The sequence below is a fragment of the Hemiscyllium ocellatum genome, chromosome 20 (genome assembly GCF_020745735.1).
Source record: "Hemiscyllium ocellatum isolate sHemOce1 chromosome 20, sHemOce1.pat.X.cur, whole genome shotgun sequence".
NCBI classification, from domain to species: domain Eukaryota; kingdom Metazoa; phylum Chordata; class Chondrichthyes; order Orectolobiformes; family Hemiscylliidae; genus Hemiscyllium; species Hemiscyllium ocellatum.
This window is the reverse complement of record NC_083420.1, coordinates 48504971-48523748: the sequence shown is the minus strand read 5'-3', so window position 1 is coordinate 48523748 and position 18778 is coordinate 48504971. Positions and strand designations below refer to the sequence as shown.

The window sequence follows — 18778 nt, the reverse complement described above, 5'->3', positions numbered from 1 at the left end:
GAATCAAGCCATTTGTTATAATTCTGTAAGCAAAGTTTTGCCCATCCAACAATATCATGCAAGATGCTCAGTTCACTGCATGTTTGGAAATGTTCAAATCTAGAGTGTCAAAATAAAATTCCATGGAGAGTTGTGAAAGAAAAATGTTTCTTTCAAGGACTGGCCTAAACAGCAGGCGTAGATTCATGAGCATATAAGTATCCATTGATTTTTGGATGCATCAGAGCATTTCAGTCGATTAGTTTAAAGGTGTAGGTTTTCATTCATGTAAATATGTGCAAAATTCATAATAAACACCCAGGTAGCTTGGTTAGTAAAACTCAAGTGGGTTGACACATAAAAGCTAGCAAAGTTGGAGATTTGAACCTTGCTATGTACTTTGTTAAATGGTTCTTAAGTATTCATTGCAATTATTTTACTACTACTTACCTCAATGGCTGCAAGAAGGGAAAGGTGATAGGGATAGGAAAAAGTATATAGTCACTGTTCTTGATCTTTCTTGATATCTGATAACTCCTGCTGAGGAGGGTTTTGGTTCAGGACAGGATCAAGATCAGTTAATATTACTCCTACATCTAAATACTCTTAATGTCGTCTGGATCCACTTTAGTAATGTGTCAGAAGACAGTCAATACCAATGGAAGGATCAGCAGATGAAAGGAAAAAAAACAGGAGCAGAAGGAGTTTGCTTATGAAAAAGCACTGTACAGTAACGGCTGTACTGTAGACTTTTGAAAGGATATGAAAGGCAGGTATAAAGCAAAACAGGAAATTAACTATTCATGTGAAAACTATTTTCTGGAATTTTAAAAAATTCCAGATTTATTTGAACTTCGGTGTGAGATACTGAAACCAATTGTGAATTAGGACCAAACTACAATGAAACTGTACAGGACACCTTGTCTGGTACCGACAGCAGTGTTATGCCCCATCTTCCAGTTAATGGGGTTTCCCTTCTTTGCTTGATGATTGCTGTCATCTCCATCACCTAGGACAAGGTCCACGCACACATCTTATTGAGCAGATTTGTGAGCTTTGTCAATACAATGCCCTTTGACTTATTTCAGCCACTGTACTGGTATCTTGTTGATTCAAGGTCTTGAATGACTCTCTGGACTTTTGATCTTGTTTTTTACTGCCCCTCCTCACCCAATTTTCATATTAAGTCACGAATTCATTGTTATTTATTGGCTCCTGTCCTCTGCCTGTCGGTGACTTAACCCTCGTTTGGAAAGTTCAAAGGCCAGCAGTTGTTCACTATTTCCATTGGGCATGCTTGCTAATTGTAGGCTGATTACACTGTTCAAGCCTCACCAGATATTATTGAGCTTAGCACTGAGGTCAGTGATCAACAGCTAGGTATCAGCTATGTGCCTCATCCATCATGTCTTGCAGTCAGTGGTAAAATTCATCTTTCTCCTCTTTTTCTCCCTTTGCTGGTGTGCTGGAAAAGCACAGCAGGTCAGGCAGCATCCGAGGAGCAGAATGCTACCTGATCTGCTGTGCTTTTCCAGCCCCACACTAGTGCTTAAACTTGAATGGCAGTTACTTTGGCAGGCCTTGTGTGGAATCTGGCAGTGACAATAGAACATAGAACAGTACAGCACAGAACAGGCCCTTCAGCCCACGATGTTGTGCCGACCACTGATCCTCATGTATGCACCCTCAAATTTCTGTGACCGTATGCATGTCCAGGAGTCTCTTAAATGTCCCCAATGATCCTGCCTCCACAACTGCTGCTGGCAACGCATTCCATGCTCTCTCAACTCTGTGTAAAGAACCTGCCTCTGACATCACCTCTATACTTTCCTCCAACCAGCTTAAAACTATGACCCCTTGTGTTGGTCATTTCTGCCCTGGGAAATAGTCTCTGGCTATTGACTCTATCTATTCCCCTCATTATCTTGTATACCTCAATTAGGTCTCCTTTTCTCCTTTTCTCCAATGCAAAAAATCCGAGCTCAGTCAACCTCTCCCCATAAGATAAGCCCTCCAGTCCAGGCAGCATCCTGGTAAACCTCCTCTGAACCTTCTCCAAAGCATCCATATCTTTCCTATAATAGGGCGACCAGAACTGGACGCAGTATTCCAAGTGCGGTTTAACCAAAGTTTTATACAGCTGTAACAAGATCTCATGACTCTTAAACTCAATCCCCCTGTTAATGAAAGTGTGATAGTTTACTAGTTTCACCCAGTTAATGCTTGGGATGAACATCTGTTGAGCATGAGGCCAACTCCAAGAGCGTGGTATTTTTGTCTGGAGTACAGGGTGTTGTGCTGTCATGACTGATAGGTTTCTACCAGATGCAGTGGACAGACCAAGAACCAAACATGCCAAGTCAATAGGTCCTCATCTTGCACAGCATCTGGATCATCTTCCCACAATGTAAATGGCTTTGTACTTTGTCACTTCTGGTGATGGTTCTGTCATCGAAGATTGGGCTTGTACAGTGTTCCACAACTGATTGGAATCAAAAGTAGTTGGTACACTTTGGGAAGAATAGGCAGATTTCCACGGTAGTTGATCATGCTGAAAGTATGTGGATTATGCAGACTTTGGCATCCCTTAGGCAACATTGCCAGTTGACAGACCTGTACTGTACGAATTACTTAATCTTGCTGGCCAAAGAATTAAACGCAGTCCCAAGATATGACTACCAGTCTTGAGAGTACTGGAACCACAATTGGTCTATGCATCAGCTGGGAGAAGACAATGGTAACTGGACAGTACCCCATCCCTCCCATCATCTTCAGGCAAAAGCACATCAAGTATTTCATTCACTTTCCTCAACCTGGAAGTGACATTTCCAAGGAGCATGATGTCGTGATTGATGTCCATATAAGAATAGGCAAAGCATCATCAATCTACAGCAAGTCCATAAAATGAGGCATCCAATGCAATCAACATAGACATAAAACTGTGATTCTGTGTACCCATAGCAGTGCCAGTGCAATATATGCCAGTGAAACATGGACGGGAACACTAAAGCTCTCATGCATATTAAGTTTCTTATACCATTGTGGCCTTTAAATGTCCTGAATATCACTTACAGGGATGCTACCAATAATAAAATGGTACACAGAACTAGTCAAGCATGTCTAAGGATGTTATAGCAGAGATTATTAAGGCTGGCATGACAAGTATTTTGCTTTCCAGACATGCATTTCACCAGAGTGGCAGGTGAATGGACCCCACCAGATGGGAAAACAGGACAGGGCCAGTGAAAAATCACCTGGCACCTGGCAAAATACACTTAAGAGGATCTTCAAGAGCAGGGCATCACCTGGACTGAAGCAAAACAAAAACCAATGGACCGGAGCCAATGGTAGAGCTTTGCTACCTATCATCTCTCAAGACCAGAGGACCTATATCTAAGCCTAAGAAAATGAAATACCTAAACTACAAAAAAAGTAGAGATACAGTAATTCGGTTGTGTGCAACATCTATGATAAATCACTATCTTCTACTTCTGTCTGAAACAGGTGCAAAGTTGGTGGAATAGCTAAGCTGCCAGTGTTGAACACTTTGGGTTTATGTAAATGCCACTGTCTATAGAGTAAGAGATCATCTAACTTGCATCCTTAACCATTGACAGTAGACCTGAATATTCTTGGGCCTAGTAAGACCATCTTTGCTGCTCATGCCTACACCTAAAATAAAGCTTAAACATATTCTCTGCTGTCTTTTGAACCATTTCATGATGTATTTTTCCAATCAACCTATTCAAAGATATTACATGCCTTTGGATCAGCTGGGACTTGAACTTGCATCCATTTCTATTTTAACAACCACTGTCTTGGCTACTCAATATGTCATACAGATAAAGAGGGTATATGCAGGAAGCATGTCTCTGCTTCTGTATTCTGGAGGAAATGCAGGATGCTGCATCTACATTTGATGCTGTGTGAATGGCTTGAAGCCTTCTATTGTTCTTCCCCATTTTAAAATAAAAAGGATACCTGCAAATTCACAACAGAAAAAAGATTGTGAGGCATTTTAGCTAGCAAAGCCAGTAGTTCATTTTATATCTCTAATGAATTATATCTGCTAACATTAATATAATTACAAATCAAGACAGGTCAACAAATTGTTTGGTTATTAATATTTTAGCTGAAAATGTGTTGCTGGAAAAGCGCAGCAGGTCAGGCAGCATCCAAGGAACAGGAGATTCGACGTTTCGGGCAAAAGCCCTTCTTCAGGAATGAAGAAGGGCTCATGCCCGAAACGTCGATTCTCCTGTTCCTTGGATGCTGCCTGACCTGCTACGCTTTTCCAGCAACACATTTTCAGCTCTGATCTCCAGCATCTGCAGACCTCACTTTCTCCTTCTTATTAATATTTTAATATTGTATGAAGTCAAAATTGATCCCATTAAGCTTTGTAAGAGGATAAATTGGACAAGGATGACAAAATTCTTGAACACAGATAAACCTATCTCTTAAAGCAATCCAAACATGATTCCTACTTCCAAGACAAATGTTGACGAAAAGTTCCCTGCTACCTCCAGAGCATTTTGCACCCTGAAGCCTGTTGCATTTGTATGAGGAGGAGGATCAGCATAAATGATTGTTAATGATATGCAGAATATAATTTTTATCTTGTTGAAAATAACAAGTGGCCTCTGCTGATTCATAAAGGACCTAACTTGCGTTCAAGTTTCTAAAAAAAAATTGTTTATTTGAGAAGCTAATACCATTACATTCTCAGTGAGAATTATAAAGTAGAGTGGGTGACCAAGGAAAATGTTCAGTTCACACGATTCTGGGGACAAACAGGTTTGTCACATGACACTTGGAGCAAACCGTTTTCCACAGAGGGTGATTTTTGTGTGGAATGAGCTGCCAGAGGAAGTGGTAGATGCAGGTACAGTTACAACATCGAAAAAAAACATTTAGACAAGTACATGAGTAGGAATGGTTTAGAGGGATATGGACCAAATGCAGCAAGTGGGACTAGTTTAGTTTGGCAACGTGGCGTGGATGAGTTAGACCAAGTATCTGTTTCTGTGCTGTGTGACTCTAAAACTCGTTCTCCTCAAATGTCTCCTTTCTGAAGAAAAGACATGGAGTTAAGGTAACCAATTCAGTCTAGTCTTACAGTGGTTGTCTGAAAACTGGTGGCTGTATGCCTCTACCTTCTGTGGCTGCTGAATCAGTCAGCTGACAATGCACTTCATTCTCAGCCATTATTTTGGGTAGGGAGTAAGGGAAGCAAATAAAGAAAATTAAAACTCTAAAGAAATGTAATATGCTGACTTGAGGATATATTAAAGGACTGGTAATGTTGGTACTGCAATGAGGAATAGTGTTGTCTTATTTCCTAGATCAAATAAAAGAACGAAAGGACGATTGAATATCTCAGGTAGTTTTCCCTAAAGCTGTATACTAGATAGAAACAATATGACATTTTTATATTTATTTGCTGCAGAGATGTCAGATAACTTTGCAGTTTCAGAATAAAATGTATGCTAATCTGACACATTATACAATATTTGTCAATAGAGTCATGCACAAACAATGAAACTAACAGTTGGGCATGATCGTTTAAGGATTAGAATCAGATGATTAGTTTTGACACAACAGGAAATGCAAAGACTTCTACAAGCCCCATGAGAAAGCTTTGTTTTTTTTCCATGCTAACTACTATATTACTATTTTAACCATACTCTTTTAAAGTCTCTAATGCATAAAAATGTTCTCTGACATGAAGGATCCTACTCTCAGATCTTAAAATTAATGGTGCAGGAAATTGAATATGTACCATATTTGCAATAGACGGTTATCCTATGAGGCTGGAAAAGATACAACTGGTCAAGATAATGCAAGCATATACAGTTGAATGCTGTCACTGGAGACGAAGTGAAAAAGGTATCCATTTCCTGGCACAGTCATCCTTTAAGCATTTCGTCCACAGAATATACAATTAGAGAGCAGAGGCTCCAGAAGCAAGAATTCTACGGCTCAGTTGATTTTCTGTGGTTTCATTGTACAGGTTCAAGACAAAGATTCTTTCACTGGTCAAAAGGGGAGCAGATGCAAGCTAGTCTCCGATTGTTGCTGGAGTGGACACGAAATGTAGGAATGGGTAACATTGCGGATGAATTTTTTTTCAAATTCACTAGTGCTGTAAGGTTGCTGGCAGTCCCAACATCTTGTCTCACACAGGTAACAGCTCTTCTTTCAGAATATTAACTTTTATAGATAAGGGTCCCACCACTTCATAACAAATTGGGTGGCCCGCAACAATTTAGCTTACAATTATTTTGTGCAGAAGGAGATTTCAATGTACAGCCATGAACAGTTAAAACTAAAGGTTGAAAGTTAGGTGAATGAGTGCAACAGAACTTGCAACTATATAACATTGTCTCAGCCATTATATAAGACCAAATAGGCCATTGAATCTGCTGTGCCATTCCATAATCAACTCCACTTTAGATTAGTTGGCTGATCAGCTGGTTTGCAATGACACGAAAAGCATTGGTTCAATGCCTGCACTAGTTGAGATTACCATGAAGGATTCTGTCAACCTCTCCCCTCGCCTGAAACTTGTTGATCCTCAGATTAAATCACAGTTGTCTCTCTCCAATGAGATAGCAGCCTTATGGTCTGGTAGGACTATGGCAACTTTACATTTCCTTTGTAGTTTTAGCAAGACCTCTCTATTTTTATGCTCCATTCCCTTTGAAATAAACACCGACTTTTGCCTTCCCAGTTACTAGCTTGGATGTTTTTTATGATTCATGCACAAGGACTCCCAAATCCCTCTGTGCTGTAGCTTTCTACATTTAAATAATATTTCTCCTACTAAGTGCAAAACCTCACATTTCCATATTATCAGCCACGTTTTTTTGCCCACTCACCTTGCCTGTCTATATCTCTGCGAGGGCTTTCTGTCATCCTCACCATTTGCCCTTTCTCTTATTTTTGTCATCTGCAAACTTGGCAGTCGTACATTCAAGTATGACTATCATTAATAGTGTAAAAGAACTGAAGCCTCTGCACTGATCCCTGTGGCAGTCCACTGCATACAGTTTGCAATTCCTGAAAATGCCACTCCACTTTATTCTGTGATCCTTTACACTAGAACCCTGCTTAAGGCTGGTTACTACAGAATTTAAACTGTAGCTTTCAGTTTAATGCCAACCGAAGACTAAATTACATTTGTGCAAAATGAAATTTAAAAATTATACTGTGCCCTAAAATGCATGCACTCTGTCCTAGTTGGCAAATAATTTTAGCTCAAACTCATCCAGTATAAAAGGTGGGATAGTAGCAACGTAGTGTTTTCCTTCCTCTATATTTACTCAAGTGTTATAGATAACAGTATTGTAAACACAACATATGTGAATACAATATTGACATGATTATGCTGACCATATAAAACAGGGAGAATGATTATATCCATAGGTGTAGTGATCTTAATGTGTTACTGTTTAATTCTGTAGGGTTTGGGAAATGTTTAACATCACCATGAGTCTTCAATGCTGTAGTTGTAATAATTGGTAAATGATCCCAAGTCCCTGTCCTAACAACAAAGCTATGTATTGAATATCAATGTGTGAGAGAGAGAAGAAAGGATTAATTGGATTTTGAGAACAAATTGCCAGATGAGAGTTAAAGGAATAAAATTTACATTTTCATGTAGCAAAAATTATCCAAATTTATCCTACTAAAAGTATGCAAATAGCTTCCTCATTAGGATATTCTGCTTGTAAAATGACTTTTGTAAATGTACAGAACTGAAATGGCCATTCTGACACCTGCAGGGCTCCAATTGTATCTTCACACTTTTTCACCTACAACCTAACAGGTTAAACTACATAATGGTCCTAAGAGACGTCACGTTATTATTTTTGGTGATATTCCATACCCAAGTGCAATCTTTCTGTGATGATTATTACCACCTTATGTTTTGCCTCAGTCTAGCTGGAGTAGTCTGAAGAGAGAATTTCATGCTCTAAATGCTTCCCAACTTCTTCACATATTAACACACTACCAGCTAGCACCTGGAGTGGGCCCTGTTGCAGCTTGGCAGCCAACTGCTGAAGAGAGAGAAACATTGTACAGAACAGGTAAGGCCTGAGTTCCCAGTGAGAAGAGACAGAGGTGACACTGTAAATTTGAAACATAATTTTTGCAAAAGCATTGTTTGAAATGTAATATTTTGCATCTTCTGTTTTGCAATTATACAATGCTTCCCATTGGAGGCATGAGTGCCTGGAAATAAGTTGTTAAAAATTATAAAAATATTTATGCTAATGTTTATTAAAAATTTAATATTTGAAATAGGCCAATAGAATAACAGCACAATACAGTACATTTATGAGAAAGCAATTATGCAGTCTTTTCATTTAAGTCATCCTAATGTGTATTAATTTTACATAAATTGTGAGTAACAATCTTCAGCATCTATCAGTTAATGTAGTTAATTTAGACTTTAAAACCACTTCAAGCTGTTTGTTTTAGTCTCAGTTTATGGCTTGTCTATCATTTGGGAGAGTATTAAATATCTTATGAAAATAGACCAGTATTTCTATTAGATCTTCCCTTTTCATCGACATGGCAGGGCCACATTGGAATATTTCCTGAACTCTGCTCAGTTGCTTCAACACTCTCAGAAGGAGATCAACGAGAAATGGATCAAATGTTGTGAAAGTACATACCATCCACAAACTGCAAAGGGGCAAAGCAGAGTTTAATTGCACCCCTTCAATGTGTGATAAACTCCCATATATTTTCTGTTCCACAGAGGACATTCTGTTAAGTTTTGATAAATATCCTCCAATAATGCTGCCCACCAGTAACTTTAAGGTGGATCTAGAAGCAGAGGCCATAGATGACAACATTTACAGACACCTACTATATATACGTCACTTCCTTTGGAGCCTACGCACCAAATCCCAACCAACAAATGGAAGTTCTATAACAGAGGAATTACAGGTAAAAGACGCTACTACATACCTTTCAGTCCAAAGAGCATTACACACTGCAATTTGAAGTGGTGCAGAACAAGAATTATACCCTTAAAATTTCACATAGCATGCATTAGTTTCTGCTATGTTCTAACACTTGCAATGTAAATACAGAAAATACTTTGGTGTTGGATTGAGATATCCTAAAATCTTTTACTATTTCCTTGCATGGAACTAATGGCTGCATGGTTTGATTCTTCCAGATCTTACCTCTTCTGTAATTGAGCATTCAAGATTTTGTGTCATAAGATTTAATTGTGCCATTCGCAGAAACAGATTTTATTCCATATCTGAATAACTAGAACTCAGATACTCTAATATAATGGCTAGGGAAATACTGTTAGGAGATATTGTCACTTATTCCCCATATCAGTTTGGCCAAATGAGATTGTAGTTTTGCAGGAGCACTATTTTGAAAGACGAATGACAGAAAGATAATGCAGACTTTGTTCAAAGACCTTGGAGGGCATGTCAAATTCAAATAACTTGCTTCAGTATGGATATTGAATTGAGGCCATATTTGAAAATGAATGAGCAAATTAAATGTAGTTTCTTATTGTTTTAATACTTAAATAGTTTGCGAAAACTTTAACATGCACCCTGTCAATATTCTATCAGAAAGATGGGCTTAGATGGTCATCGAAGTAGATATTGAACATTTCAGCCTTTACATTGTATTGGATTTATTTTTTAAAACATCTATTTTTTTTTAAATTGAAAAATCCCAGGGAAATTAAAGAAAAGGAGAAACCATTGAGCCAACGGGGCCCAATAATGAGTGCATCCACATTGGGGTCTATGCTTAATTCTTTACTTTAGTGAGGATGGCATCAATAATGTGTGCAATAGACAGAAGATTAGTCCATGAATGAATTCAGAAACAGCAAATATGACTCAATATTGGAGAAGTACATAGGACAAGGTAACTTGAAGTGCACCTAATCCATTAATTTTTGCACATTAAAAATAACACTGTAGGACAAGAATGAATATGTTCATTGATTACATACATTGCTAGGCCATTGTAATTCTAATTTGTTTGACTGTTGGTTTTCATTGGTGTACTAAAGTCAGTTTGGTCCTCACTGTGTTGAGATATTGAGACAGTAGAAGCACCTTACATTTTTCTTTTGACCTACAGGACATGAAATTAAGCATTTTGAAGAAAATAAATCAGGGAAGACATATGATAATGTTGAAGGCCCCTTCACATCTACAATTTGAAGTTTAAAGGGATTAAATGTAATAGCTTTAGATTGAACGTGATAGAAAGGTATACGTAAACAAGACGCCCAGATCTTAGTTATTCAGAGATTTTTAAACAGCCTGAACTGTTTATGTAACTTACATATTGTTACATTACAATCCTTTAAGGTACTTAGTAAGTCTTGAGTGTGGAGAGGATTAGGGAAGATCTGATGTGTGGGTTAAAGAGTTTCAATTGCCAATAAATAATAATGTGCCAGAGTATGACCAATTGTCTCATAAAGCTGGAAGAATTCTTTAAGTCCCTCCTGAAATTAGCCATTTTTGTCCCGTCCTCATTTCGAATTGTTGGAGGTACATATACACTTGATTAAATGGGAGTAATTATTTCAAGGAAATAATCTTGGCCAATTACTAGGGATCACGAGTTCAAGGTGAGAGGGGAAACGTTTAAGGGAAATATGTATGGAAAATTCTTTACGCAGTGGTTGGTGGGTACCTGGAATGTGTTGCCAGCAGAGATGGTAGAGGTGAGCACCATAGTGTAATTTAAGATGTATCTAGATAGATACGTGAATGGGCAGGGAGCAGAGGGAGACATCCTTGGAAAATAGGTGACAGGTTTAGATAGAGGACCTGGAGCTGCACAGGCTTGGAGGGCTGAAGGGCCTGTTTCTGCTGTAATTTTCTTTGTAATACTGCTGGGAATACTAATTGTCTGGAAACACTCGGAATTGCATAAGATTATTTTAAAATCAAATAAATATTGGCTTCTATTTCATGAAGTAATACCTGTAATAGCTTTGAAGGGTTAGGAGGGAAAAAAAGAGTGAAAGGAGTCTGATTGCTAGAACTCAAAGCACTTCTGCTGAATGAAAAAGAAATATTTTCTGATGTCAAAACCAAGCTGCTTTATCTCTTCAGTGAGGTTTGGCTTAGCATATCCTCACTGTTTCTTCTAAATCTTCATCTGAACTTCTGTAAACATACTCTTGGATTCTTCTTTTTGTCCTGGATCCAAAAATTTATTTAGGAATTCCTAAAACCATTTACATTCATGTTTAGAGCATTGCTTCGAATTTACTGCACCATGTTCATGCCTGTTGTTAACTGTTGCTTGGAGCAAATGGACGTCATTGTAAAGCATCCTTTTGAAAGGAGACTTTGCTTCTTGAGATACACTGCTTTTTTGTTGATGCATACTAAAAGCTGTCTTGCATCAAAAAGAAGATGGCAGCGTAACTACATTTTTTGGCTTCCATCTGTTTTTGAATTCCCTCAATTCGTTGCTAGCTATATTATTACAAAAACAGGACAGAAAGTGCAACATGGAAACAATTTCAGTTATTCCTCCATAAGAACAGTAATCCTAGTCCCATATGCCTGCCCTGTTCTTTTGAACCCCTTTCCTCAACCACTAATGTCTCTTAAATGTTGACATGCAACATACCTGTTTGGGCAGAAATAGGCCAACCATCCCATCAGGCTGCACTATCATTCACTTAGATCATAGTTGATCTAGATGGGTATTTTTCAACAGTGGTCATCGTTAGAATCATAATTCCAGATTTTTATTGAATCAAAATTCCACCATCTGCCGTGGCGGGATTCAAACACAGGTCATTACTCAGGTCTCCAGACTGATAGTCTGGATAATGCTGCTAGGCAATTATCACCTCAAAGTCATCCAAGGCATTTATTTAAATTGTGAAAAATTGAGACACCAGCGCTGATTCCTGTAGTACACCACTCATTCCATCTTGCCAACGAGAGAATGAAATACTTGTGCTTGCAATGTTTCCCTTTTGCTGGCCAATCTTCTGTCAATGCCAATATGTTATCCTGCAACGTAAGTGTCTATTGTCCTCAATAATCTTTGATGTGGCACGCTATGGATAAGTACAGTACACCGACTAGTTACCTTTTATCCACAGCATGTGTTACTACTTCAAATAACTCCAAAAAAAAATTGGTTGAACAATATTTTCCATGTACAAAACCAAGTTGATTTTGCTGGATTATTTTGAACTGCCCTGCCATAACATTTTTGATAACAGCTTCGAAAATCTTTCAATTGATCCAACGTGGTGGAGGGTTGTTTTTCAGACTGGAGGCCTGTGACCAGTGGAGTGTCACTAGCATCGGTGCTGGGCCCTCTACTTTTTGTCATTTACATAAATGATTTGGATGCGAGCATAAGAGGTAAAGTTAGTAAGTTTGCAGATGACAACAAAATTGGAGGTTTAGTGGACAGCGAAGAGGGTTACCTCCGATTACAACAGGATTTGAATGAGATGGGCCAATGGGCTGAGAAGTGGCAGATGGAGTTTAATTCCGATAAATGTGAGGTGCTGCATTTTGGGAAAGCAAATCTTAGCAGGACTTATACACGTAATGGTAAGGTCCTAGGGAGTGTTGCTGAACAAAGAGACCTTGGAGTGCAGGTTCATAGCTCCTTGAAAGTGGAGTTGCAGGTAGATAGGATAGTGAAGAAGGGCGTTTGGTATGCTTTCCTTTATTGGTCAGAGTATTGAGTACAGGAGTTGGGAGGTCATGTTGCGGCTGTACAGGGCAATGGTTAGGCCACTGTTGGAATATTGCGTGCAATTCTGGTCTCCTTCCTATCAGAAAGATGTTGTGAAACTTGTAAATCTTTTCTGAACCCTTTCAAGGATGTTAGATGTTACTAGGGTTGGAGGATTTCAGCTACAGGGAGAGACTGAACAGGCTGGGGCTGTTTTCCCTGGAGCGTCGGAGGCTGAGGAGTGATATTATAGAGGTTTACAAAATTATGAGGGACATGGATAGGATAAGTGGTCAAAGTCTTTTCCCTGGGGTCAGGGAGTCCAGAACTAGCGTACATAGGTTAGGGTGAGAGGGGAAAGATATAAAAGAGGCAACTTTTTCACGCAGAGGGTGGTACATGTATGGAATGAGCTGCCAGAGGATGTGGAGGAGGCTGGTACAATTGCAACATTTAGGAGGCATTTGGATGGGTATATGCATAGGAAGGGTTTGGAGGGATATGGGCTGGGTGCTGGCAGGTGGGATTAGATTGGATTGGGATATCTGGTCGGCATGGATGGGTTGGACTGAAGGGTCTGTTTCCATGCTGTACACCTATGACTCTATGACTGCCTAATTAACGACTGTAAACTGTGCAATCACATTTAAAGTGCTGCTCCTTGGGTTGAATAGATGAATGCATGACCTGGAACAAACTGAACAAGCAGTTCTTGTGATAACATTTTCAAATTCAACTGTTGCATCAAGGAATAATGTAACAAAAAGAAACTAAGTTATTGTGTAGGAAGTACAGATAACTTTGCCTTGTGGAGCGGACTTTCACACTTCACTTGTCACTAGTTAATTGCCTGGTCGAACTTATTTGAGAATTGAATGAATATACCAAGTTCTTCATTCATCAACCTTTTGTGTTGGGGCCAAGCAATCACCAAAACCTGTATTCTGTTGCTCCCGTAAAGACTTCATATGGTTGTGCCGAAAAGGTTTCGTGGCTATCATTCATTCCTTCAAATTTGTATTTTTTACAGACTGAGTTTCCAATTTCCCACCAGTTGTCTTCACACAGTCCAACCACACTTTACAGTCCCAAGATTCTGGATCAGCAATCAGGCCGAAATAATTACCTTAACAATAACTATGACACAGGGACACACAGTCGAAGCTCAAGCACTTCGTCAGTCAGTGGATCAAGCAGAGATTTTAATTCCTGCCATGAACTTAAAGAAAAGCTACAGAAGCTGCAGCTGCAAAATACTCTGGGAAGAAATAGGCTCCCAGGACACAGCATGCAACCATTAGATCCCTCCAGTCTTTTAACTCCTCCAAACACACCTTTGAACTCTGACCTTCTGCTCAGTGACTGTGTACAAACCAATGGAGCTGGTAGACCTACATCAAGCACCAGGAAAAATGGTATCTACAAAAGTGGAGCCAATGAGGGAGAAGGTAACTATCAGGATTCCAACTTATGGTCAAAATGAAACTAACACAAAGGATGCTGGAGAGGCTCAGCAGGTCTGGCAGCATCTGTGGAGAGAGAAATGGAGTCGATGTTTGAAGTTACGTTAGGAGTCTAGTGTGACTCTTCCTCAGAAGCAGGTTTTCCTCCATATCTGTTGATCTATAGTTTTATCAAGGTTATATCCTTGGAAGTGCAAACATTGCTCAATAATTTCACCTCTATAAATAACAAACTATAATTTCACTGTGAATTTATACTACTTCAGGCTATCAGTTTTCACAAACTTGATTGAGTTTCTTGAGGATGTAATAAAAAACATTGAGGGAAGAGTGATAGACGTTGTCTTACATGGACCTCAGTAAAGCCTTCGACAAAGTTCTGCATGATAGACTGATTAATAAAGTTAGATCACATGGGATTTGTAGAGCTTGTTAATTGGATAGAAAATTGACTTGACTGAAGCCATGTGATCAGCGGTGTTCCTCAGGGATTGGTGCTGGGTCCGCTGTTGTTTGTGATTTATTAAAACAGCTTGGATGAGAATTTAGGAGGCATGGTTAGTAAGTTTGCGGATGACACCAAAATTGGTTGTATAGTCTACAGTGAAGAAGATTAAGATTATCTAAGGGATCTTGATCTGTTGGGCCATTGGGCTGAGGTGTGGCAGATGGAGTTTAATTTGGATAAATGCAAGGTATTGCATTTTCATTAAGTAAGCAAGAATAGGACTTACACAGTAGGGCCCTGGGTAATGTTGTCAAACAGACATTCCCAGGGGTCAGGTACATCGTTCTTTGAAGGTTGCCTCACAGTTGGTTAAAAAGGCATTTAGCATGTTTGCCTTCATTGCTCAGACTATTGAGTATAGGATCTTGTGAGGCCACATTTGGAGTACTGTGTACAACTCTATCTTTCCTAAAGCAGGCAACTAATGTTAAATTAGAGAGTTCAGAAAAGATTTACCAGGATGTTTCCATGACTGGGAGGATTTGAGTTCTCAGGAGAGGCTGGATAGGCTAGGACATTTTTCACTGGAGCATGGAAGTTTAAGGGGTGACTCACAGATTTATAAAATCAGGAGGGGCGTAAATAAAGTGAATAGCAAAATATTTTCCGTAGTGTCAGGAGTTCAAAACTGGGGGTATATGTTTAAGGTGGGAGGCGAAAGATTTAAAAGGGATCTGTGGGGCAGCTTTTTCCATAGAGTGTGGTGTGTATGTGGAATGAACTGCCAGAGGAAGTGGTAGATCTGGATACAGTTGCAACATTTAAAATACATTTACACAGGTTCATGAACAGGAAAGGCTTAGAGGGTTATGGGCAAAATGCAGGTAAATAAGACTAGTTGAATTTGCAAAACTTAGTCTGCATGGACGGGTTGGATCGAAGGTCTGTTTCCATGCTTTATGACTCTAGCTGCATTTTGTTTTGATGCAGGCACTCATACTCTTTATTTTAAATACTATTTGTATTAAAAGATACTATATTTCTACAGTACAAAGTATTTATTAAAATATGTTTTTTAAAAAATTGTTAGGTTTTATAAGTTAGTGTTTAAAGATAGTATCATTGAGGGTAGTGTCCTACATCTTTGAAGTCCTTGAATAGATCTTGATTTGGAGGAGTTGGTGTTGGACTGGGGTTTACAAAGTTAAAAATCACACAACACCAAGTTATAGTCCAACAGATTTATTTGGAAGTACTAGCTTTTGGAACGATGCTCCTTCATCAGGTGGTTGTCCGAAAGTTAGTGCTTCCAAATAAACCTGTTGGACTATAACCTGGTGTTGTGTGATTTTTAACTTTGAATAGATCTTGGCTGTTGAAAGATCTTTACTGGACCTGTTTATAAAGAGATCCAAGATCCAGGTTTGTGCAGTCATCCGAGCAAGTCATCTTCATACTGAAGAAGCAACAGTTATCTGTTTCCCCTACCCTTCCTGAACATTCAGCTGTGTTGTTGATTAGGTCCAATAGGACTGCAGTTTGCTTAAAATTTTGAGTTTAGACTTTTCTATTTCGGATGAGATTTTAATCTGGAATGAATTAGCATTTAAAATAATACCAAGTTGGATTATAAACATTGTATAATACCAGTATAATTCTTCGTTTTGTTTTAAAACAGGGAGAGCTTATGATTTACCAACACCTGCTTCTTCCAGCCAGAGTTCAGGAGAAGATGATCCATGTTGTGTATTTGTGGTGGAGCTGGGGAGAGGACCCATTGGTTTAGGAATGGGACTGATTGATGGACTGGTAAGTGCGATGAATTACACATTAATCAATAAGAACAGTGGCAGTATTTATATTCACCAATAAATAATCTTGCAAAATGTATAGCATATAATTATATCTAAGAATTTGAAATACTTGTTCTATGAATTTTAATGAAATTCTCTTTAATCTCAGTTGATTATTTATTTAGCAAATGTAATCTCTGGAGGCAAGTGATAAACTCAGTACATGAGACTGAGGTGATTAGTTTGCCACTTTCGTTTGCAGAGGAAGCGCTCCTCGGTAGTGCAAGTAGGGGAGGTTGACTGTGTGGGGGCTCTGGTTTTGTGAACCTGTTCAGCCAGGACCAGTCTCACTATAGAGTCATAGAGATGTACAGCATGGAAACAGACCCTTCAGTCCAACTTGTCCATGCCGACCAGAAATCCCAACCCAATCTAGTCCCACCTGCCAGTACTTGGCCCATATCCCTCCAAACCCTTCCTATTCATATACCCATGCAAATGCCTCTTAAGTTTGCAGTTGTACCAGCCATCACCACTTCCTCTGGCAGCTCATTCCATACACGTACCACCCTCTGCGTGAAAAAGTTGCCCCTTAGATCTCTTTTATATCTTGCCTCTCTCAACCTAAAGCTATGCCCTCTCGTTCTGGACTCCCAGACCCCAGGGAAAAGACCTTGTCTATTTATCCTATCCATGCCCCTCAATTTTGTAAACCTCTACAAGGTCACCCCTCAGCCTCCGACGCTCCAGAGAAAACAGCCCCACCCTGTTCAGCCTCTCCATATAGTTCAAATCCTCCAACCCTGGCAACATCCTTGTAAATCTTTTCTGAACCCTTTCAAGTTTCACAACATCTTTCCAATAGGAAGGAGACTAGAATTGCACGCAATATTCCAACAGCAGCCTAATCAATGTCCTGTACAGCCGCAACATGACCTCCCAACTATGGTAGGTCTAAATATGCCATTTCAACAGATGGGATTTATCACCAGCAGCTTCTTAATAACCTCACGTTTCTCAGTCTGTAATCCAAATACAGTATTGTTTTCTGGTAGATGTTGCTCAGGACGAATATTCCTTTTGGGGCATCCTGAAAGAAGACAGGCAGTAGGTGCGTTGAACGTGTCATCTTGCAATAATAAATGAGATGCAGATGGGTAGTTTCAACCAACTTGTGGGCTTGTGTCAATCAGCAGATGTGTCGGGGAGTGATGTTTGCAGGGTCAGGGAATGGGTGTTGAATGGAGGTCCTAGTGAGTAATTCCTGTATATGTGATATTCTATCAGGCTCTGCAGTGGAGTACAGTGCACCTGGTTGGGAAAGGTCAAGTGCTGTGATCCAAAGTATCATAACAGTAGAGTCCAACGAAAATCCAACAAGTTTGGTTAAGAGCTTATTTCTGGTTTTGATCTTTGCTGCTGTTGTTTTTGAATGTATCTGAAAGAATAAAATCCATTCTAAAGTCACACTCAACTATGTTGGGTTGCAGTCATCCTTTAGTCTTTGACCATCCATGTAGACACCCATTTCTTTTTGACAGTGGCATTGTGGAGTTGGAAATATGCTGAAAATGGTTTGAGAGAGACTAATTGCGAAACACAACATATTGCAATGGTCTACGTTTGTAGTGTCTTTGTTAAGGATTTGGTCCAGGGCACAGAAGGATTGACCTTGGATGGCACAAAAGATGTCATTGACCTCGATGAACTTGCAGCATGTGAGTACTGGTGGTCATCTGGACTGGAATAAGCAGTGACCCCTCCGTCACTGCATTGGCCAGTCTTCTCCCTTGTCCAAGGTGACTTTGAAATGGTTTGTTTGCAAAGGAGTACTTCAGCAACTGTCCTGACCCAGGCTGGACACATTCCACTCTGGACAGGGGTCGGAGATGGCCAATATACCACTCTGCATCATAGGCCACTGTGAGGTCAAATAGCAATCTGCTATTCTTCAGGTTCCTTTGGAAGCTATTTTCAATGTAGATGGTGAGAGCTTTCACTTGATCATATGTGCTGTGCCCTTAGGAAAACCAGCTTCATTGATATGAAAGACAGCCTCTACTGCTGGAGATGTGAGTTCAAAGCTTTTAATGTACGTGGAAAGTATTTAAATTGGTCAATAGCTGACCATAACTATGAAATGATTTTTGCTAGAAGCCAAACCTCTTGTGCGTGAGTTTGAGCTGATAATTTTTGTGTAAAACTGATCCATCCAAGCATGAGACAAAGTTGTTTCAGGAATTCCAGTGAAACAAGGTCATGTCCTGTGCTTTGCCATATTTCAGGTCCTCTGTTTTCTCCAGTTTAATTTTCTTGAAGGGATCAGGAATGCCACGATCTATGGGTTCGCATTGTATTTTTACAGTTGGTTA

General features: G+C 39.4%; 1 protein-coding gene across 1 annotated transcript in view; it reads left to right on the top strand.

Moving 5' to 3' along the window:
- The window catches only part of radil (Ras association and DIL domains), a 104864-nt gene that overhangs the window by 84547 nt on the left and 1539 nt on the right, over nt 1-18778 (top strand). Inside the window, exons 8-12 of the mRNA XM_060840336.1 lie at nt 5993-6165; nt 7922-8072; nt 8750-8940; nt 13733-14150; nt 16292-16422. Of these exons, the coding sequence (XP_060696319.1) occupies nt 5993-6165; nt 7922-8072; nt 8750-8940; nt 13733-14150; nt 16292-16422 (1064 nt within the window). The remainder of the gene's footprint in view (nt 1-5992; nt 6166-7921; nt 8073-8749; nt 8941-13732; nt 14151-16291; nt 16423-18778) is intronic.